The 21,898-nt window shown below is 34.1% G+C and overlaps 1 protein-coding gene across 1 annotated transcript; it reads left to right on the forward strand.

Annotated features, from left to right (window-relative positions):
* Window positions 1-6,492: 6,492 nt before the first annotated feature.
* Window positions 6,493-15,967, forward strand: LOC136802123 (putative autophagy-related protein 11). Its single transcript, XM_067058842.1, has 24 exons — window positions 6,493-7,329; window positions 7,651-7,864; window positions 8,232-8,453; window positions 8,633-8,801; window positions 8,960-9,081; window positions 9,254-9,438; window positions 9,797-9,801; window positions 10,065-10,157; window positions 10,262-10,348; window positions 10,450-10,536; window positions 10,826-10,885; window positions 11,133-11,207; window positions 11,505-11,579; window positions 12,089-12,154; window positions 12,430-12,614; window positions 13,033-13,105; window positions 13,481-13,717; window positions 13,840-13,914; window positions 14,077-14,103; window positions 14,203-14,286; window positions 14,431-14,487; window positions 14,601-14,780; window positions 14,923-14,979; window positions 15,527-15,967. The coding sequence occupies exons 4-24, from the start codon at window positions 8,741-8,743 to the stop codon at window positions 15,880-15,882; spliced, it is 2,247 nt and encodes a 748-aa protein (XP_066914943.1). The 5' UTR covers window positions 6,493-7,329; window positions 7,651-7,864; window positions 8,232-8,453; window positions 8,633-8,740; the 3' UTR covers window positions 15,883-15,967.
* The last annotated feature ends 5,931 nt before the right edge of the window (window positions 15,968-21,898 follow it).

Genomic DNA, 21,898 nt, shown 5'->3' on the forward strand with positions numbered 1-21,898 from the left:
CGCCATCTTTGTCTAAGTACCCCACGTGAAAATCAGTTGGTCTCGGTCGGGTTTTTCACCGCTATCGCCTGGGTTCGATACCAATCAGTGACCTATGTCACACTCTTTCACCATATTTTCCGGTCTTACGCACTCTGCTGACCCCTCATCATTTTGGCCTCTGTTGCAACCTTCTTTCATTCTCACTCAAACTCCTCCTTTCACTTTCGATTTAACGATTTCTCAATCCCTTTCAACACGTCCGAACCCCACCAGGACAACTTTGACAAACTGTCAGGATTCCGAAATAGCAACACTCCAATGCACAATTTTGGTCTTCCACACACTCCATGTTCTACATCCCCTCGCCATCTTGGATTGCAGTCCTTTCACTTTCGATTTCTCTCTTTCACTTTCGATTTCTCGATCTCCTCTGGCACAGCAAGTTCGAACCCCACTATGATACTTCTAATTTCAATTTACTCCAAATAGTAATACTTCAACACTATATTCTGGTCATTCACACACTCCATATTCTGTCAATCCTAAATCATCCTGACCTCTAGTTCAACATTTTTTCTGCCACTCCCTTCTTTCACTTTCGATTTCTCCCTTTTTATTTTCCCTTCTTGATTTCTTTCAGCATAAGACCAAAGTCCAAATCTAAACGGCACCATGAGCACGGCCTAGAGCACTTCCAATCCCAATTTACTCCAAACAACAACACTAACAATACTTTACCATCACTTTCACTCTTACTTCCGTCCAGTTTTCCCAAACGACCCACAACTTCCTGGAATTCGCTACGGGAAAATGCAACAACAGTAAAGTAGAAGAGGACATTGCAGTATATTCGCTTCCTTCGTTTCCTTGGTTTCTGTTTATATGGTACATCCAATATAATAATTTTTTTTTTTTTGTTTTCATTTCTATCACTCACTTGCACAAAACCTGCAAAAAGCATCCACGCCAGTGAAAAAGCCATCAAATCGTTTTTAAAGTCATTTTCTACTTTTTACTATTCTATTATCACCGTTGTCACTTTTTACTATTCTATCGTCACCGTTTTGGCTGCTGTTGCTGTCGCTCGTTGGTCATTATTTATTATCTTGACAATCGCCAAGTCAACGTAAGAGTATTCTCTCTACTATAATTTACTAATTTACTATTATTCCACCATTCATAAACTTCTTATTTTGATAATAATACATTCAGGGGCGTTCGCCATTTGTAGAAATAATCTAATAAAAAATTTCTCCTTACTATTTGAGGCCTGATGGTGCAGTGGATGGGTAACTTCACACATCGGAATCTTAGGGTCTAAGGTTCAAAACCTGCTCAAGTACCATTTCACAACGAAGCTTACTTATTTGATTTTCACCATTTATGTCTCTTTGACACATTTTCAATGATAAAACAATGATAATCATTCATATACAAATCTGAGTAATAAAAAAATCAATTTTTGATTTAACATCTCTGATACATGTCATCCAACCTATCAATCAATTAGCAAATCAATTAAGTAGCCAATCAATCAAATAGCCAATCAATCAAGTAGCAAATCAATCAATCAAATTATTTATCATTGTTATTATTTTATTTATTTTTTTTTTTTTGTTCACACTGTAGTGGCTGCAGCACTACAGAAACAATTTGCAGGATGAGATGGTGGGTGACTCTAGAGTGGCAAGGAGAGCTTACTCCAGGATCCGCACCTGTCTCCAGGCACCCCCTTGGTGGGGGTGTCTCCATCTCATCCGTTGTTCATTTTAATTTCACATTTAACAATAGAGATCTTCTGCTACAGCAGTCTTCATTGCATAAAATCTGCAATTTTAGTCTATTTCACACCCCAAAGACATTCTACCAGATTTTTTCTTTCACAGCTATATTCAGTTACCAGTCTTGGGGCTCTCAAGTCAAAACCAATAAATATGCAAATATTGTGCATACTCCACCTCAAGAACACAGAAGGTTCCCTTCTTATTTCAATTTTCAATTTTTTCACATAGACTCGACATATTCTCACTTTTAACTCTCTTGGCCTTGGGACTTTTCCAAAAGCCGATTAAAAATAAAATATTTTTACATGTTCCAACAAAAATACTCATTTACAAAATTGATGTAACTCTGAAAAATATCATATTCAACAAACTTCGAAACCTCAAAAATCCAAAACTTTACATAATTTCGAACACTTTGAGGGGTCCATCAATTTCATCCACTGATATTTTACAAATTACATAGCTGTTTTAGGATAACAATCGCAAATGTCCCGAAATATCACACCAACTTTATCCTACCTGGAGTAATCCTGGTTGGATACTGGATGATGTGATATTTTATAAAAGATACATATTTCAATTTCAAACATTTTGAGGGGTCTATCAAGTTCATCCACTGATATTTTACAAATAACATAGCTTTTAGGATAACGACCGCAAATGTCCAGAAATATCACACAACTTTATCCTACCCGGAGTAATCCTGGTTGGATACTGGATGATGTGATATTTACAATAGGAAGAAAATTTTCTTACAGGATCGAGCATAAGAAAAAACTGCATAAAAAATAAGGATAAAACTTATGATTCATATTCGGGAGAAGACATAACTTGGACCCCCAATATGGACCCCATATGGGACCCCATTATGGACCCTAGTGGGGTCGTTTAGCATAATTTACGAGAAAACAATATGATCTAGCTGAAACTTTCTCCAGACCTTCTCTATAGGATGGTTATGCCTCAGGAAAAATTCCCCTAAAATCCCACTGGTGGAACATCCCTTTTTTGGAACATTTCCTTTTTCCCCAGGCAAAACCCTAAGGGCGAAATTTTTTGAAAATTTCAAACTCATTTTCAGACATTATCAAGTATACCATTCGAAAGCTCTCGAAAAACTATATAGAAGACTTTTAAACGGGTATAGCCGATTTCATTACCTAACTCAAGATAATTCACACAGAAGATGCTGTTTATGGTCAATTTTGACCAAAGTGTGGCGAAAAGTGGAACTTGCGCATGAAATATCTCGAGTTAGGTAAGGAAATTGTAACCGTTTAAAAGTCTTCTATAAAGTTTTTCGAGAGCTTTCGAATGGTATACATGATATTGTCTGGAAATAAGTTTGAAATTTTCAAAAAATTTCGCCCTTAGGATTTTGCCTGGGGAAAATAGAAATGTCCCAAAAAAGGGATGTTCCACCAGTGGGATTTTAGGGGAATTTTTCCTGAGGTATAAGCATCCTATAGAGAAGGTCTGGAGAAAGTTTCAGCTGGATCATATTTTTTTCCTACAAACAGCCTGTATTTTTGTAACACGACCACACTATAAAGACTGTTACTGTGTCATGTCATCAATTCTTGATTAACTAATGGTGGGCTTTCATGAGCAGACTTAACATAGGCAAGGTTAATTTTTTTATAGCGTTTTTTTATTTTTTTACTCATGATAGATTTGTCAACAATTTAATTCCCGTTTCAAAGAAGTTCATTTAAATTGATTTAAACCGGCTTTGCGATGATAATTGCTTTTAGATTGCAAATTCTGTTTAGATTTTTAAAGAAAAACAAATAATTTCAGAATGAAATTAAGATATTTGTCTATTTTTGTTTTGATGTGTGTGAATAAACCAAACGCCAATGTCTTAATGGCCTATAGTAATCAGGTTAAATTGAGTCAAACAATCTCAAAACTCTTGTACAAAAACCCTCCCCCATAGACAAACAGAGAATACCGATGAATTGGTTCGACTAAACACCCTCTTCGATGAAACGCCTCAATCTTAAAGAGGGATGTTCTTTTTTAAACAATAAGTAGCTGTATGGAAGTAAAATATGAAGGAAAGCTAAATTTTATCAAACACGCATTTCAAACAATACAAGAATTTTCTTAGTCGATAATATGCCTTCTAAGACTCTAAGATAGTCCCTAGAAACATTTTGATTTATCACTTTCAAGATTTTTCTTTCTTTTAGTCGATAATATGCCTTTTAAGACTCTTAAGGTAGTCCCTTGATACTTTTTAGGAGTTAAAAGTTCGAGCGGAGTGGGAATTTGTCACCGTCAAGATTTTCCTTTCTTTTAGTCGATGATATGCCTTCTAAGACTCTAAGATAGTCCCTAGAAACATTTTGGGAGATAAAAATTCGAGCGGAGTGGGAATTTGTCACCTTCAAGATTTTCCTTTCTTTTAGTCGATGATATGCCTTCTAAGACTCTAAGATAGTCCCTAGAAATATTTTGGGAGATAAAAATTCGAGCGGGAGTGGAAATTTGTCACCGTCAAGATTTTCCTTTCTTTTAGTCGATGAAATGCCTTCTAAGGCTCTAAGATAGTCCCTAGAAATATTTTGGGAGATAAAAATTCGAGCGGAGTGGGAATTTGTCACCGTCAAGATTTTCCTTTCTTTTAGTCGATGATATGCCTTCTAAGACTCTAAGATAGTCCCTAGAAATTTTTGGGAGATAAAAATTCGAGCGGAGTGGGAATTTGTCACCGTCAAGATTTTCCTTTCTTTTAGTCGATGATATGCCTTCTAAGACTCTAAGATAGTCCCTAGAAATATTTTGGGAGATAAAAATTCGAGCGGGAGTGGGAATTTGTCACCGTCAAGATTTTCCTTTCTTTTAGTCGATGATATGCCTTCTAAGACTCTAAGATAGTCCCTAGAAACATTTTGGGAGATAAAAATTCGAGCGGAGTGGGATTTTATCACCTTCAAGATTTTACTTTCTTTTAGTCGATAATATACCTTCTAAGACTCTAAGATAGTCCCTAGAAATATTTTGTGAGATAAAAATCCGAGCGGAGTGGGATTTTATCACCTTCAAGATTTTACTTTCTTTTAGTCGATAATATACCTTCTAAGACTCTAAGATAGTCCCTAGAAATATTTTGGGAGATAAAAATCCGAGCGGAGTGGGATTTTATCACCTTCAAGATTTTACTTTCTTTTAGTCGATAATATACCTTCTAAGACTCTAAGATAGTCCCTAGAAATATTTTGTGAGATAAAAATCCGAGCGGAGTGGGATTTTATCACCTTCAAGATTTTCCTTTCTTTTAGTCGATGATATGCCTTCTAAGACTCTAAGATAGTCCCTAGAAACATTTTGGGAGATAAAAATTCGAACGGAGTGGGAATTTGTCACCTTCAAGATTTTCCTTTCTTTTAGTCGATGATATACCTTCTAAGGCTCTAAGATAGTCCCTAGAAACCTTTTGGGAGATAAAAATTCGAGCGGAGTGGGAATTTGTCACCGTCAAGATTTTCCTTTCTTTTAGTCGATAATATACCTTCTAAGACTCTAAGATAGTCCCTAGAAATATTTTGTGAGATAAAAATCCGAGCGGAGTGGGATTTTATCACCTTCAAGATTTTACTTTCTTTTAGTCGATAATATACTTTCTAAGACTCTAAGATAGTCCCTAGAAATATTTTGGGAGATAAAAGTTTGAGCGGATAGTGGGATTTTATCACCTTCAAGATTTTACTTTCTTTTAGTCGATAATATACCTTCTAAGACTCTAAGATAGTCCCTAGAAACATTTTGGGAGATAAAAATTCGAGCGGAGTGGGAGTTTATCACCTTCAAGATTTTTCTTTCATTTAGTCGATAATATGCCTTCTAAGACTCTAAGATAGTCCCTAGAAACATTTTGGGAGATAAAAATTCGAGCGGAGTGGGAATTTGTCACCGTCAAGATTTTCCTTTCTTTTAGTCGATGATATGCCTTCTAAGACTCTAAGATAGTCCCTAGAAACATTTTGGGAGATAAAAATTCGAGCAGAGTGGGAGTTTATCACCTTCAAGATTTTTCTTTCTTTTAGTCGATGATATGCCTTCTAAGACTCTAAGATAGTCCCTAGAAACCTTTTGGGAGATAAAAATTCGAGCGGAGTGGGAGTTTATCACCTTCAAGATTTTTCTTTCATTTAGTCGATAATATGCCTTCTAAGACTCTAAGATAGTCCCTAGAAATATTTTGGGAGATATAAATTCGAGCAGAGTGGGAATTTATCACCTTCAAGATTTTTCTTTTAGTCGTTGATATGATATGCCTTCTACTAAGACTCCCTAGAAACATTTTGGAAGATAAAAATTCGAACGGTGGAGTGGGATTTTATCACCTTCAAGATTTTACTTTCTTTTAGTCGATAATGTGCCTTCTAAGACTCTAAGATAGTTCCTAGAAACATTTTGGGAGATAAAAACTCGAGCGGAGTGGGAGATTATCAATTAGCCCAAAAGCGACTTTCTCGCCCAAACTCCAAATTTCGGCTATTATATCGAATTCGATAATCTTACGGAAGATAAAAGATTTGTTTTGAGGACCAAATTAATGATTACATCGAAGGTATTACCTCAACACATATCATAAATGATTACGTCGAAGGTACTACCTCAACACATATCATAAATGATTACATCGAAGGCACTACCTCAACACATATCATAAATGATTATATAGGAAACTGCTGATTGCTTTGAATTAAAAAATGATATGGTATATCTTTTTTCTACTTTCCTTTTTTATTGTTGTCCAATGCCCAAAAGAAGATGTGGAGTAGGTCATACAAGATGAGTTCCTGAAACCTATACAGCCCAGATTTTAGAAAAACATTTGAGTATAAATAGAAACTCTTTTTCTAAAAAAAAGATGATAATAACTTTTTACTCTATATTATGCCATTACTTGATAGATAGATGGTATTTTATGATCTACAATGAGACTGGGAATCTGAAACTGAGGTAACATACCAACATTCCAACATTTACAATATTTCTTTTTTCAACTCAGGCCCCGATGTAGAAAGCTGAAAAGAGCAAGCTCGAATCAAATAATCAGCAATGATGATACAATCACATCTTTTACATTGAAAGGAGCAATTATAATGACAGGTGACCATCACGCCAATCTTAAAACGGATCCTGCCACACAAAAATACATGTTTACGGATGAGGAGGAGTTGTTGGAAAACTTTCAGAGCTGGATGGTGAGGTCGTGCCACCTGAGCCCTAAAAACGCTAAGGAATATCGGGCACATGTCAAACACGTTTGGTCCAACATTGACATAGATCTCAAATGCGGACCTTCAACATGCTTTTCCCCTGAAAGACTGCAAGACGAATTTTATGACAAATTCGTATCAAAAATGAAGAGAGAAATGCAGAAACCGTTAAACCAACAAGATGATTTTTATAAACCATCGACAATTTCATCTAAACTCAGTGCGGTTGCAAAATTCCTGAAAATTTACGACAGAGAGAAGGATATTTTTTGGTCTTACCTTCAATGAAATATCCATATTCAGAGAGCAAATTAAAACCCATACAAAAGGTTTGTCTAATGGGTGCTTTTATATTCATGTTTAAAGTGAAACAAAAACAGCAAAAGATTTTGGAAACAAAAAATGGATTTGTAAAAATTAAATCTGTTCTACATATTTCAAGAATTAGGGCTGTTGTTTCTTGGCATTATATCAGATCATTGCCGTATCATTATATGATGTATAACTCTAAATTTATCATTTTATTCTATGGTAAGAGAAGGGGTCACAAAGACTGGGGTATCGATACTTTTAAGAATAGCCCTGACTCCTATCAAATACTTTGACCTGTTTGGAAAAATTCTTATTGTTGAAACAAATTTTTATTGCAGGTCTTAGTCCCGACATCGCTCAACGGCAGCACGATGTCAAAGAAGATAAGCTTCAAAATCTCCTTCAGGCTAAACACTTCGTTAAATTTGGGGCATCAGTTTATGTCAAAGAGATCGTGACAAAACTCAAAAGCAGGGAGGATTTTAAACAGTGCGATGCTTTTGCAGCACGGAATATCCTCATGATATTCACTTGTTTTGTCAATGGGCTCAGGTAAAATATTTGTTAGATATATCATTCTTTCAACTAAAATCATGCATCGGTCAAACTAAACTTTTTTTCGAAGAATAATGTATTTTAAGAACTTTTTCGGGAAAGAGCGAGAAAAGGTAAAATTTATAGCCGAAAGTCAAAAATGGGCTAGCAACTTGGCTTTTGTTCAATCAAAAAATGAAAGCAATGATTGATGCAATCAAATAGAGCTTGAAATTCTTTTTACAATATATTGCACCAAGTCTCCTACTCAAACTTACAAAACGTCACAGTTATTTTTAGAAACAAACCCTGTCACAATGAAGCTAGTTATCAATAAACTCTGTTATTTTTACATTCTGTTTTGTTCTTATATTTTAATCAATAGAACTTCAAATTTAATGAACATGAGCATCCAGGATTTCGAAAAAGCCGAGTTCGACAAAGAATTCCATGCATTTGTCTTGAATAATCGTTTATATAAAACAAGTCTTCTATACGGCGCAAAAATCATTGTGCTCTCTAAAATACTCCATCGAATGTACAAAACTTATTTCAAGAATTGTCGCCCTTTATTGTCAAAAGATGAAGGTTTCAGTGATGCAAACAGGTATATTACTACTTTCATTGTGCCTTAAAGTTAAGACATCGAAATTAGTAAAAAAACATCTGATATTCGTTTGCCCTAGCCTGGTGAATTTACTTAATAGCAACAGAAAAAGACACCTCAATCGGATGAGCGTACTGTTTTGGTGCAAGAAGTGATTGGTATCTCATGTGTTTTTACAGGCCAATCTTTCCGTCGAGCAAAAGTGGGGAGGCTTTGAATCAAAATGGTATCTCAAAAGCATTTCAAACCACTTTTGAAAGATCCAAGATTCTGGAAGGCACCTCTCGATGAACTTGAGTCCAACACGAATCCGAATCGCAATAGCCACCGAATTCGCTCATCACAAGGGTAACATACTATTCCTTTTTTTTTAGAAATAAAAAAAACTGTGCGAGCTGAAACAGATTCAAAGCAACCCAAGGCACCAATACAAAAAAAAATCAATAACGTTCAATAAATAAATTAAAATTAAAATAATAATGTTCAAAATTTTACTGTATCATCAGGTGAAGATTACAATCGCTTTGCGGAGGTGTTTTTAAAACACCGCCCATCAACTAGCAAGAAATTCTATGTACAACGCTTCATGCACCGTGATGCCATCATGATGAGCATGAAGTGTTACGATGTAAGGTCAATTTATTTTAATTTTCAGATATGTGAATGCTTCTATATTCATGACGTAAAATACTTCTTTTGTGGTCTCTATAAAAAAGATGTTGTAAAAATCCTAGAAATCTCATTAGATAATACACGATTAAGAGATTTATTTCTGAATGTCAACTTTTGGTTTGTTTCAGGTCTTTGAGATTGATAAATCATTGCGTGATGCTGCCACTTCTTTTACGAAGAGTGTCTGCAGGATCAAACCAAAGTCAAAGAAATTATTTGAATGGTTGAAACAGAACAAAGCCATCATCAAAGAAGAGATAGGCGAAACATTCACGGACGAAGAAAATGGATCAGGAGCTAGGAAAATTATTATGTAAGTAAATATTTGATCTGAATTTCTTTTGAAGCGTTGTTTGAACATTGAATTGAATAGTTTAACTAATTGCAGTGTAAATTCCATGTTAAAGTTTTGCAAAGAAGGGTTATTTTATATCCTAGAATTATTCTTCTATTGCGATTAGTTTTGAATTATATATATTTTTATTTTTATTTTTGTAATTGTGGGATTGTGTATTTGTTGTTTTTGTTTTTTTCGCTGTGTTAATTGGTTGGTTTACCATTTTTGTCCTTGTTGCGTTGAGTTGGTGAAATAATTTCTTCATTTTTTGATTTGACTGTTTTGGCATATAACTTGAAATGCGTTGTTTCTGAGTTTTAATTAGCTTTTTCAGATACAGTATAATATCGCTCCCTTTCATCTATTTACCTGAGTCGAATAGTTTATAGTGGCCAATCACAGCTCCAATTCCCTTTTTTTATTTTTTGACGATGCAAAAATTAGTTGTTTTTCTCTTTGCAAGTTTTTTATCCATGGAATCACTTGAACTTGCTTGGCTGCTTAAATGAATCCCTGATTCATTTTCAAATAAACTGCTTAATTTCTACAGCAATCTGTTGGTAAGCGTGTTGAATTTATTTTACTCTTTTTGTACATTTCAGCATCAACCAATGAAGACAAAGAAACAGAAAAATCAGTGAACAAAATTCTGAATGAAGACATAGAACTTCCTTCTAAAAAGGCAAAAGTTGATGGTAAGCAATATCTTTTGAAAATTTTTTCTGATGATAGAAATCTCTAACGAAAAACAATATCTAAGTTGATAGTTGATATTGCTAAACTACTTCAAAAATTTTAGCTGCAACCACTAAAGATCGAAAAAGCGAAAGAGTGGCGGAAGAAGATGAAGAAAGAGATGAAGTTCCTTTAAACAAAACCAAAGTTGGTAAGCAATGTCTTTTGAAATTATCACCTGATGATATATATATCTAACAAACAATATCTAATTTGATAGTAGATATTATGAAACTCTTTCATGAATTTTAGCTGCAACCACTAAAGATCGAAAAAGCGAAAGAGTGGCGGAAGAAGATGAAGAAAGAGATAAAGTTCCTTTAAACAAAACCAAAGTTGGTAAGCAATGTCTTTTGAAATTATCCCCTGATGATACATATATTTAACAAACAATATCTAATTTGATAGTAGATATTATTAAATTATTTTATAAATTTTAGCTGCAACCACTGAAGATCGAAAAAGCCAAAGAGTGGTGGAAGAAGATGAAGAAAGAGATGAAGTCCCTCTAAAAAAACCAAAGTTGGTAAGCAATGTCTTTTGAAATTTTTCCCCTGATGAAAGATATGTCTAACAAACAATATCTAAGTTTCTAGTTGATGTTGCTAAACTCTTTTATAAATTTTAGCTGCGACCGATGAAGACATTGATGGTGACCAAACCAAAACCAAAATTACAGACAGAGATGGTAAGGAAGGCGTTTCTTAACAAATCTTGGTTCACTAATGTTTAACCTTTTCAAAATTTTGGATCTTCAGACTAAGAAACAAATCTAAAGATTTCAAGATCTGGATAGGGATTGTATGAGGGTATATCTCAGTTTGAACTTAACCCTAACTTAGCAAATTGAATATTATTCATCCCTATTATCTAAAACTTGAGTTCAACTTAGTATAATGATTCAATCAGACTGTTTTAATTCTTCTTTCTTTTAGACAAACATGATATTCAAAAAGGTGTTGATTTTGGTATTCAATTATGTGTTGACAGATCTCCTGGCGTAGTGATTGGTATACAATAGTTTTAACTTTTTGGAAGAAAACAGTTCACAATATTTGCTCTTACGTTTCGTAGGACAGGTAGTGAAAGGGTTTTTAAAAATGCCAAAATGACCCCTGTTATCACCTTTGAGTGGAATTCACAATTCAGTGTTCGCAATTCTTTTAAAGCTAATTCTGATGAAGAAATATTTCGAAAACATATAAATGTTGGGCAAAGTAAGACTGAATAAAAGGTCACATGAAATCTGAAACTGCTTAAAGTATGCAAACTGACTTGGTATTAATAATACATTTTGCCATTTTCAGAATCTGTCGATGAGAAAACTCTTGAAGCCTGCAGCCTCGGCTTGATTGAAAACCTGTTGAGGGAAATTGCAATCGGTATGAATTGATTAAATTTGATTTTCATTTTACTTTGAATATATTATATATTTAGAGGACTAATTACCCTTTCATTGTAAGATCGTCTCTCTAAGAAGAAAAGAATTCAGCAATTCTTATGCGGGTTTGTAGTTCTGACAGGAGAAAACATTTTTTTTCATATAATATATCTTTTCTTGTTATTTTTGTCCTCAAACGATGATCTATTTTAAATGAGAATTGAAACTTTGAAGATTTGTTTCCTGGTCTTGTGGAAGACCATAGAACATCTCTAAATCTTCTGAAATGTCTAAAAGGCTAAAGGAAGCCGCAAAAAGGGGTATTTTGAGGTAAGTTTTTGAAATGAATCCATTTCAAGCCATAAAAATAATACAGACCCGTGTTCCCATCTTTGGGGTAAAGGGACTAAGAAAAATTTAAAACTATGGATCCTCAGCTTGCTTCCTTTCACTCCTGAGAAAACCTTCCTAAGATTGTTTTTTACAATTCTCTTCGAATTTCTTCCTTAGACCTTATCAATGACGAGAATAAAAGGTTAAACGAAAATTTGAAAAAGTATTCTGATACTCAAGTAGGTACGTAGCAAAGTTTTAACTTTAGTCCCCCCTTTGAAAAAAGAAACTAAAGTTAACATCGGGTTCAACTATTAGAACTTTAATCAAATGCAGTCGTTAGACGAATGGGTTTAGTTCTGGCTGCTGATGTGCACCGGTTCCTTAAAGACTTGATTATTTTTAACTTTGGTTTTACTCTCTATGCTACCGTCAAGGGCTAATACGTGATTACTGAAGCATCAATTAATTCATGATGACTAATTATTTAGTTTATAATGATTTTTTTCCACATTTAGTTATTCCAATCAGTGTTAAAAAGGCTCATTATATTTTCAACATTTGCCAAAAAATGACGTTGCAAGATATTGCCAAACATTTCTCCAACCATCGCACATTATTTAAACGTTTTTCCAGTGGGCAATGCGAGTCGTACAGATATGATGCATATTTTGGTATCCGCCCAGAGTCAACATTGATTAAAGTAAGTCAAGAATGGACTGCTTTTTGATGTCAGCCCAAGCTGGATCTTTCCAAGGCACTTAAAATAATATTTGATTTAATTATATGTTCCATTTTGAAACCTTATAGTTGAACAAAGCATATATTGTTCAACGAACGGAATTAAGTTTGTACATTGTTGAGGGTAGATGGGATAGGTCTTTTAGGGTAGTTAAAATATTTATCTAGGGTTCATAGCATTTTCCTAGCATTAAGTGGTTTGTAATAATACACTAATAATATAAATTTGCTTTTGGACAAATCATGTATAAAATTGCTCTGATTAATGTTCAATACGACTTTTCACTTCTTTTGAAGATCGTAAAAATCAGTGCATTTCTATGCTAATTCCAATATTTTAGGTTTTACTATTTTTTTCTTCAAACTGATACTATTTTTAGCAAGGAGATTGTCGTATGAAAAGTGTGCGCATCAATATTCTCCCAAACATGACCTCGACTATCATTGTCCATGGTGAGTACTCCTCAAAGATCTGTTAATGTTCGTGCTTATAACTGTGTTTCATTTTCAATTTGCATTCTTCAAAGTTGTACATACTGCGAACAATATTCATAGTTTAAAAGGGGAAGTAGAGACTTAGCCAAAATTACTTGAAACTTTAGGGATTACTTTGCAGAATGTACAAATTCAGGGTCATGGAATTAAGTCATTTTACTAGGAGGTAAGTAAGTAAAGGTTAGACCTCCAATAAAGGGAGGAATACACACTCCTATGCACTCTACTAAATTCACAAAAGTAAGTCACTGTAAGATTAGGGCATAGAAAACATAATGAAAAAGAACAATTTCTGGTAGTTTCAGTTCACTAAAGGATGATTCTTCATTTTAGATGTGTTGCGACCCGACATTGAGCAGTGTCTAAGCGAAAAGCTTAAGAAGTGTCTTCCTCCATCGATAAAAACAATGGCCATTGAAACAGCCAATTTTCTGATGTATGCACTTCTGCCATATGCGCTAAAGGTCATTATCATGGAGGAAGCCGACCTTCAACATACGGAAGCTCAATATTTCTTAGATTTTTGGGAAGACTTGCGACACAAATCTCCTCAGGAAGGCAATGAAATCGGTAAATTTTAGGTCCTTAGTTTTTGTGTATATAAATTCGATGACTATTCATGTTTCTTTTAATGAAACTTTAATTTTTTGTTCTTCAACTCAGACTAAAATACTTTTTCATTGCCATTTTAGAAGACGAAGAAGGAGAAAGTGATGAAATTGACGACTACCAACCCACGATGATCGCTAAAGAGGATCTTAATATCAGTGAGTTATCCCTTTTGAACACTACCCGTATTTTGTCACTTCAAAGTGCCATCAATTTCTTATTTTGTTTCATCTTGGTTCTTGGGAATTTTAATATCAAAGTGACAAAGTTTGGTTTAACAAATTTCTTGGATTCAAAAAATTTATCAATTGTCTTTTTAGGGTGTGGTTTGAAACCATTTGAATCTGGTAAGTTTTTTTTATCTGACGTATCTAACATGCTACGATGCTAGAAAGGAACTTTTCTTTATATACTTCTTCATATACTTTATTTTCTTCATTTTTTAGAACAGCAGAAAGAAGTAGAAGGGGGAGACGAAGTAGAAGAAAACTACCAGCTGCCTAGCATGACACATAAAGGAAACGTTTGTTGTAAGTTATTCATTCGTTTTGAACTTTCCCTAATTCTGTGTTAACTTTTTGGATCAGCGTTAAGCATATAAAGCAGGATCCTTTAAATAGAAAATAGTAGGTCAATTTGATTTTATTTCAATGTTCTTTTAATTTTATTTTTAGTTGCTAATGTCAAACTTGATGATATCATGGCCTCTAAAGATAAACCTGAAAATGAGGGTCAGTAACAAAAATTTTTAACACAAAGTCAACATTAAACACTACCTTTCATTTACTTTATGTAATTAATTTTCTACAAATCTGAGCGGAATCCTTTGTCATTGCATTCTTAGAAAATCAAAAAAAAGAAGGAAAAGAAAAGGAGAAAATGAAAGAAGTAGACCTACAAGAACAAGAAGAAGAAGAAGAAGAAGAAGAAGAAGAAGAAGAAGAAGAAGAAGAAGAAAAAAAAGAAGTAGGAAAAGTAGTAGACCATCAGCTGTCTAGCATGGTATCTAAAGAAAATCTGTCTTGTAAGTTATCTGTTGTGAGCTTTCCATCATTTCATTTTAACTTTTTTGATCAGCGTTAAGCATATTAAGCAATATCCTTATTATGAAAATGAGATATTGTCTCCTTCATTTTAATTCGATGCTCTTCCTATTTTATTTTTAGTTGCTAATGTCAAATCTGATGATGTCATGACCTCTAATGATAACGAAAAGCATGATGGTAAGTGGTATAAATTTTTATTGTTTTTGACTCAAAGTGTCAAACCCAAACGGTCATATTCTTGTTACAAAAAGACTGCATAACTGCCACTTCTACAGCAACCACTACGACTGAAAACGTCTAATTAACATTCATGTAGTGTTAAATGTATATGTTAGATATATTCATAGTGGCTCTGGATCACTTTGGTTAGATTGTAATCAATTTGACTATATCAGACCTGGAAACAAATCTTCAAATTTTTCATTATTGCCATCTAATCAATTAAAAGAACACAGGCATATTTGAAAAATTCTGTCTTATTTACTTTATTTTGTCGCTCCAGCATATTTTGTCCCAAAATCTCTGTCTCTATCATATAATAATTAACTAACGTGAAATTGCTACAAGGTGTTTCATTCTATTCGATCGTCAGGCTGTTCGGTTTCGTTTTTTGCAATATACCGTTTCATACTGAATTTACAACCTTAAAATTGCTATGTGCTCTTACTTGCTTAATTATCCCGAAAAAAGGTTAATTAATTCACCTTATTTTATATATTTCCAGACTTAGCAAGGCCTAAATACCGACAGGAGACATACGATCCTGAAGATTGGCACAAAACCAAAGTATTTACACGTACTCAATTGCTGGTGATTCTTTACATCGTACGAGAGGAATTGGGCGAAAAGAAGTTCGTTGGTTGTAAAACATTTTATGGACTCCTTAAAAAGGAGTTAGACAAAGGATTTGGACGAGCTACGTTTTTGCAAAAAAATGTAAATTACAAATGGGTTGTCATCAAGGAGGTGCTGCGAAATATGACAATAAAATTGAGGAAAAATACAGAGAAGGAATTGAATGGTTTTAAGAATATGGTCTATGACGCAAGAAGGCTGTATAGTTATGATCAACAGCATTAATATTTTTTATATGTTTACCTACCTTTCTACAGTTTGATATTAGCCGAATTTTCTAGGTTTATGTTTTATAAGATTTTGTTAAAAATATGCCTTGAAAAAATTACAGCGGTTTCCAAGCAAAATAACACAAAGTAAAAAACTCCGAGTTAGCTTACGAGTAATTATGTTCTTTGCCGTAAATATTAATCTTTGATGCTGCGCCAATGATACCACTTCGTTTACATTATTTATATTTCTGATTAAATTACTCTAAAAGTCTTTAATTTTTGAAAATTATTGAACTTTTCCGCTTCTTATTAGAACTCCTTTTTTGTTTTTCTAACTTTCTGTTTTTAAGTTGAAGTTTAGTGTAGTCAAGTGTTTTCAACTCAAAAATGATGCCACGTGACATGTCCTTGTTAATATTTGTGTCGCTGCAAGCGATTTAGAGCACATTCAAGATCGGCCAGGATCGGCCAAGTAATTCTACGGCCAAAATCGGCCTAGTTCGGCCAGGTCCGGTTCGGATCGGCCAAGTCCGGTCTGGATCGGCCAATAACGGCCAGGTCCGGTTTTGTTAAGTTACAAACCTGATAAAACAAAAACAGTGATGTTCGGCCAATGTAAGACCGGTCTAGGCCGATATGGTCCGGTCCAGGCCGATACAAACCGGCCCAGAACGTTTTACGGAAGCCAAAATACTGATTATAAGCAAAATTGTTTTCAAACAGTTTTTTCGTCGTAAATGACATACTCCCCTGTATTTCATAACCTTGACTCACTCGCTCTTATGAATCCATTTAGAAAAGATTATTAGAAATCCTCCTTAGAATAGAATTGCACTGTGTCCCTTCGTTAGTTTATTTAGACATCCCTGTTTCATTCACATATATCTCCCCTGTAATAACTAGCATGTCAATATTTTTCTTCGTATTTCTTACACAGCTAGTAAAGTAACACCAAAACCAAATTGAACAATTGGTTGTTTCGACCTTTTAACTAACGACAGCTTAATCTCTCAAAAAGAAACTGTTACTTGCCTTTTCCTTTGCTGATATTCCAATAATACAGTTATCTTGATAATTTATAATCTTAATTTTTAGCTCATGAAAAATTATTCTCGTGACGGTTTTCACTCTAGTGAAAACATAAAAATACTTAAACATAAAAAGGTACTTTTCCTTTTGCTTTTGTTTAAGAGTCAGAGACTTTTCAAAACATTTGAACGTTCTCTGGAGTTCATTCGAACACTTAACAAAAAGATTCGAAAGTTTTTAGGCACTCGAAATTGTAAACAAAAAAATACCGTCATACGAAAAAGATTTGCTTGTTTGTTTTCAGACCGGACTTGGCCGAATTTGGCCGATTTGGACCGGTCTAGATCGGCCTTTGTTTAGAGAAAAGATTAAGAAACATGGCTCAGCTAAGATCGGCCTAGATTGGCCCAGATCGGTCAACATCGGCCAAATTCGGCCAGGAACGGTCCAGACCGGTCCATATCGGCCAAAATTTCGGATTTTTAAGGATCGGCCCATTTTCAATGTGCTCCAAATCGCGTGCAGGGACACATTTTTGTTTTAGCATTAAGAGCCATTTTCTGTAAGAGTGGGGCAAAATTTGAGCATCCAGATAGTAAGGAATTTTAAATGATCTCATTTTTGGATATTTTGTTCTTCAAGGTGAAAAAATAAGAAATCCAAAAGGACAAGTCTCAAAAATCCATAATGGTGGATTTATGGGGTTTTAAAGATTTTGCGAAAATTCAAAAAAGCCAAAAATTAGCTGAGATAGCAATTTCTAGCCCTAAATACTTTTTGCGCCCTAAAGATCACGTGGATTTTTTTTCATATATTGAAACTATACCAAAAATACTACCAAAATCCAAAAAAAAAAATTTGTGACCATAAGGGCGCGCGCAGCTATGGTGGCCCAAAAATACAAACTTTTCAATTTTCGGTGTACTTTGAGCTCATTTTGCAGTCCATCTAGAAGAAATTTTCACAGAAAATTGAATAAGAATGAAAGAACACCATTTGGACTGCCTAAAAATCAAATTTTCAAAGTCTGAAATTTTCTCAATATGGCGCCATTATGGTTCAAATGCGGTAATAATTTTAAAAAGTAGCATCTTTGAGCTGCGCCAGCCGTCTGCGCCCCAAAATCTGGAAAATTTCACTTTGAGGGTCGGATAGCCCACCAAGTTGACTTTCAAAAACAACAAACAGAACTTTGTGATCTCTAACCATCATAGAAAAAAATTACATTGAAAAATTTTTTTTGCTTGTCCGAAAACGTCACTTTTTTGCTATTTTGACAAGCTTTGCAGCCTTTCAACAGCAGTTTGCAAACATGAAATTTGACAATCTATTCATAATTTACTTGAAATATTATCTAAAAGACCCAAAAAGTGATTTAAAACACTTTTTTATCACATAAAAAGACTAAAATATCTGTAAATAAGTAAATTTTAGGTAAATTTGGTGAATTTGGGTAATATGAAGAGCCTTTTTTTTAATCTTCAGAATAAAGAAAGTATGATACCTCACCCTCTTAGAATTTGATCTAATGATCTATCACACAAGAAAATAAGACTCTGAAAATTTCTCTTTGATATCTCAAGTAGTTTTGCAGATACAGTGTCTCAAAGATAGGCTACTAAGCGAAAATTGACCCCTAAAAAACATGAACTCTGGTGGGGAGCAGATTTTGAAAGCCAATGAATTTTTATTCAAGTACATTAGAAAGCTGATTTACAGTGGATTTCAAGAACTTTTTGTAAGGAATCAGAAAAAATCAAATTGAGTCTCCAAAATTTTCCCCGAAAATCTCTAGCACCTCCTGTAGAGGGCTTCAAACTTTGCGTAATCTGGGTTTGGAAGCACTTTTAGCTATCTACTGATGGTCCTTGTGACTTTTTTGAAGCAAAATTTTGACCTGAAGTGGTTTACTGGTGGGTTTTGGCCACAAAAATAACATTTTCAGGATTTCCATCTTTGCGTAACCGTCAAAAATGGCCGAAAAAATTGCTATTTTTGCAGATCTGAAGCAAAATTCAAGATGGCGAATCTTTTTGCGGCAACAACAAATCTTTTTGAAACTTTCAGCAAGGCTTCCTTAGTAAGTCTAGTTTATAGCCTCAAAAAATCTCAGTGGATTTTTGAAGCCTCATAAAGATATGATCGATTGAAAATTTGCTTAACTTTGTTGTTTTTTTCCCTCTTAAAATGCTAAATCAGGCCCACTTAGGGGCTCTAAAGGTTAATTTAGGTCAAATTTTGGTCTATCTTCTACACCCAACTAATCATTGGCATTAGGGGGACAACTGCAAAAAATTTCAGGTCATTTCCATCAACAGATGACATTTTATGACAGTTTCTTTATTTTTAAGTACAGACAATGTAAAAAAATGAGACTGACATCTGGCCTTTCCTACCATTCCAGGGCCTATATTTCCAGGAAAAACCTCAACCTTTCACAGTTTGGTGAATATTAGTCTTAAATATAAGCAGGTTACTTCAACTAAATGGCTTTAACAGTACTTAATTCCTATTCAGAAACTTTTTAGACTCATTCAGAAATCCTACTTTGACAATAATTTGCGCTTTACCGCAAAATTTCTAAGTCCAAGTGTTGTGATTAACTTTTAGACTGTACAATATCTCTATATTAGTGTACACTAACAACCTTACTTGTTGATTCTTAATAACAAAGCAACATTGCTAGGGTGATATTTTACAATGCTGTTTAAATGTTCTGGACAAGAAATTTTGGACAGTCTAAAGCTAATCACGACACTTTGACTCTTTGCGGTAAAGCGCAAATTATTGTCAAAGTAGGATTTCTGAATGAGTCTAAATAAAATGTTTTTGAATAGGAATTAAGTATTGTTAAACTCATTTAGTTGAAGTAACCTGCTTATATTTAAGACTAATATTCACCAAACTGTGAAAGGTTGAGGCTTTTCCTGGAAATGTAGGCCCTGGAATGGTAGGAAAGGCCAGATGTCAGTCTCAGTTTTTTACATATTCTGTACTTAAAAATAAAGAAACTGTCATAAAATGTCATCTGTTGATGGAAATGACCTGAAATTTTTTACAGTTGTCCCCCTAATGCCAATGATTAGTTGGGTGTAGAAGATAGACCAATATTTTGACCAAAATCAACCTTTAGAGCCCCTAAGTGGGCCTGATTTAGCATTTTAAGAGGGAAAAAACAACAAAGTTAAGCAAATTTTCAATCGATCATATCTTTATGAGGCTTCAAAAATCCACTGAGATTTTTTGAGGCTATAAACTAGACCTACTAAGGATGCCTTGCTGAAAGTTTCAAAAAGATTTGTTGTTGCCGCAAAAAGATACGCCATCTTGAATTTTGCTTCAGATCTGCGAAAATAGCAATTTTTTCGGCCATTTTTGACGGTTACGCAAAGATGGAAATCCTGAAAATGTTATTTTTGTGGCCAAAACCCACCAGCAAACCACTCCAGGTCAAAATTTTGCTTCAAAAAAGTCACAAGGACCATCAGCAGATAGCTAAAAGTGCTTCCAAACCCAGATTACGCAAAGTTTGAAGCCCTCTACAGGAGGTGCTAGAGATTTTCAGGGAAAATTTTAGTCTTTTTATGTGATAAAAAAGTGTTTTAAATCACTTTTTGGGTCTTTTAGATAATATTTCAAGTAAATTATGAATAGATTGTCAAATTTCATGTTTGTAAACTGCTGTTGAAAGGCTGCAAAGCTTGTCAAAATAGCAAAAAAGTGACGTTTTCGGACAAGCAAAAAATTTTTTACAATGTAATTTTTTTCCATGATGGTTAGAGATCACAAAGTTCTGTTTGTTCTTTTTGAAAGTCAACTTGGTGGGCTATCAAACACTCAAAGTGAAATTTTCCAGATTTTGGGGCGCAGATGGCTGGCGCAGCTCAAAGATGCTACTTTTTAAAATTATTACTGCATTTGAACCATAATGGCGCCATATTGAGAAAATTTCAGACTTTGAAAATTTGATTTTTAGGCAGTCCAAATGGTGTTCTTTCATTCTTATTCAATTTTCTGTGAAAATTTCTTCTAGATGGACTGCAAAATGAGCTCAAAGTACACCGAAAATTGAAAAGTTTGTATTTTTGGGCCACCATAGCTGCGCGCGCCCTTATGGTCACAAATTTTTTTTTTTGGATTTTGGTAGTATTTTTGGTATAGTTTCAATATATGAAAAAAAATCCATGTGATCTTTAGGGCGCAAAAAGTTATTAGGGCTAGAAATTGCTATCTCAGCTAATTTTTGGCTTTTTTGAATTTTCCCAAAATCTTAAAAACCCCATAAATCCACCATTATGGATTTTTGAGACTTGTCCTTTTGGATTTCTTATTTTTTCACCTTGAAACACAAAATATCCAAAAATGAGATCATTTAAAATTCCTTACTATCTGGACCTGCCCCACTCTTACAGAAAATGGCTCTTAAGTTTTTAGTTACTTTATGGCATGAAAATTTCCGCCATGAAAATTTTGCGGTTTAGCGGTCGAGTTCAGAAAATCGCGAAATTAAAATGCCGCAAAAAACTATTTTGGAGCTCAAACGCGAAATTAAAATGCCAGGAAATGTGATTTTTTAGGTCAACTGAAAAAACCCAAACAGTAGAGTCTTTTTTGCAAAAAAAATGCAATCGAGACGAAATTCTCTTGTACCGTGAAATTAAAATGCCGCGAAATTCACATTTTGGCTTCAACCGTGAAATTAAAATGATCGCGAAACATGTAATGTTTTAAAAAAGTGAAAATTTTGTGAATCATTGTAAATATTGTGACAAAACATTTTAGCGAGATCTGTAAATTTGATTTTCAAAAGTAAAAAATAGGGTTGTTGTTTCATGGTCTTATTTCGGACTAGGAAATAAATTTAAGAAATTTTAAACGAGGTTTGCTTTTTGAAGACAAGTTATGACGCCTGCTGAACATGTCAATTTTATTTAAATTTGCTTTTTTTTCTTTTGTCCAAACATAAAAAAACTGTCTAATCAGATTGGATTTTTAACTGT

This window comes from Clytia hemisphaerica, unplaced genomic scaffold (assembly GCF_902728285.1).
Source record: "Clytia hemisphaerica strain Z4C2 unplaced genomic scaffold, Clytia hemisphaerica genome assembly, whole genome shotgun sequence".
NCBI lineage: Eukaryota > Metazoa > Cnidaria > Hydrozoa > Leptothecata > Clytiidae > Clytia > Clytia hemisphaerica.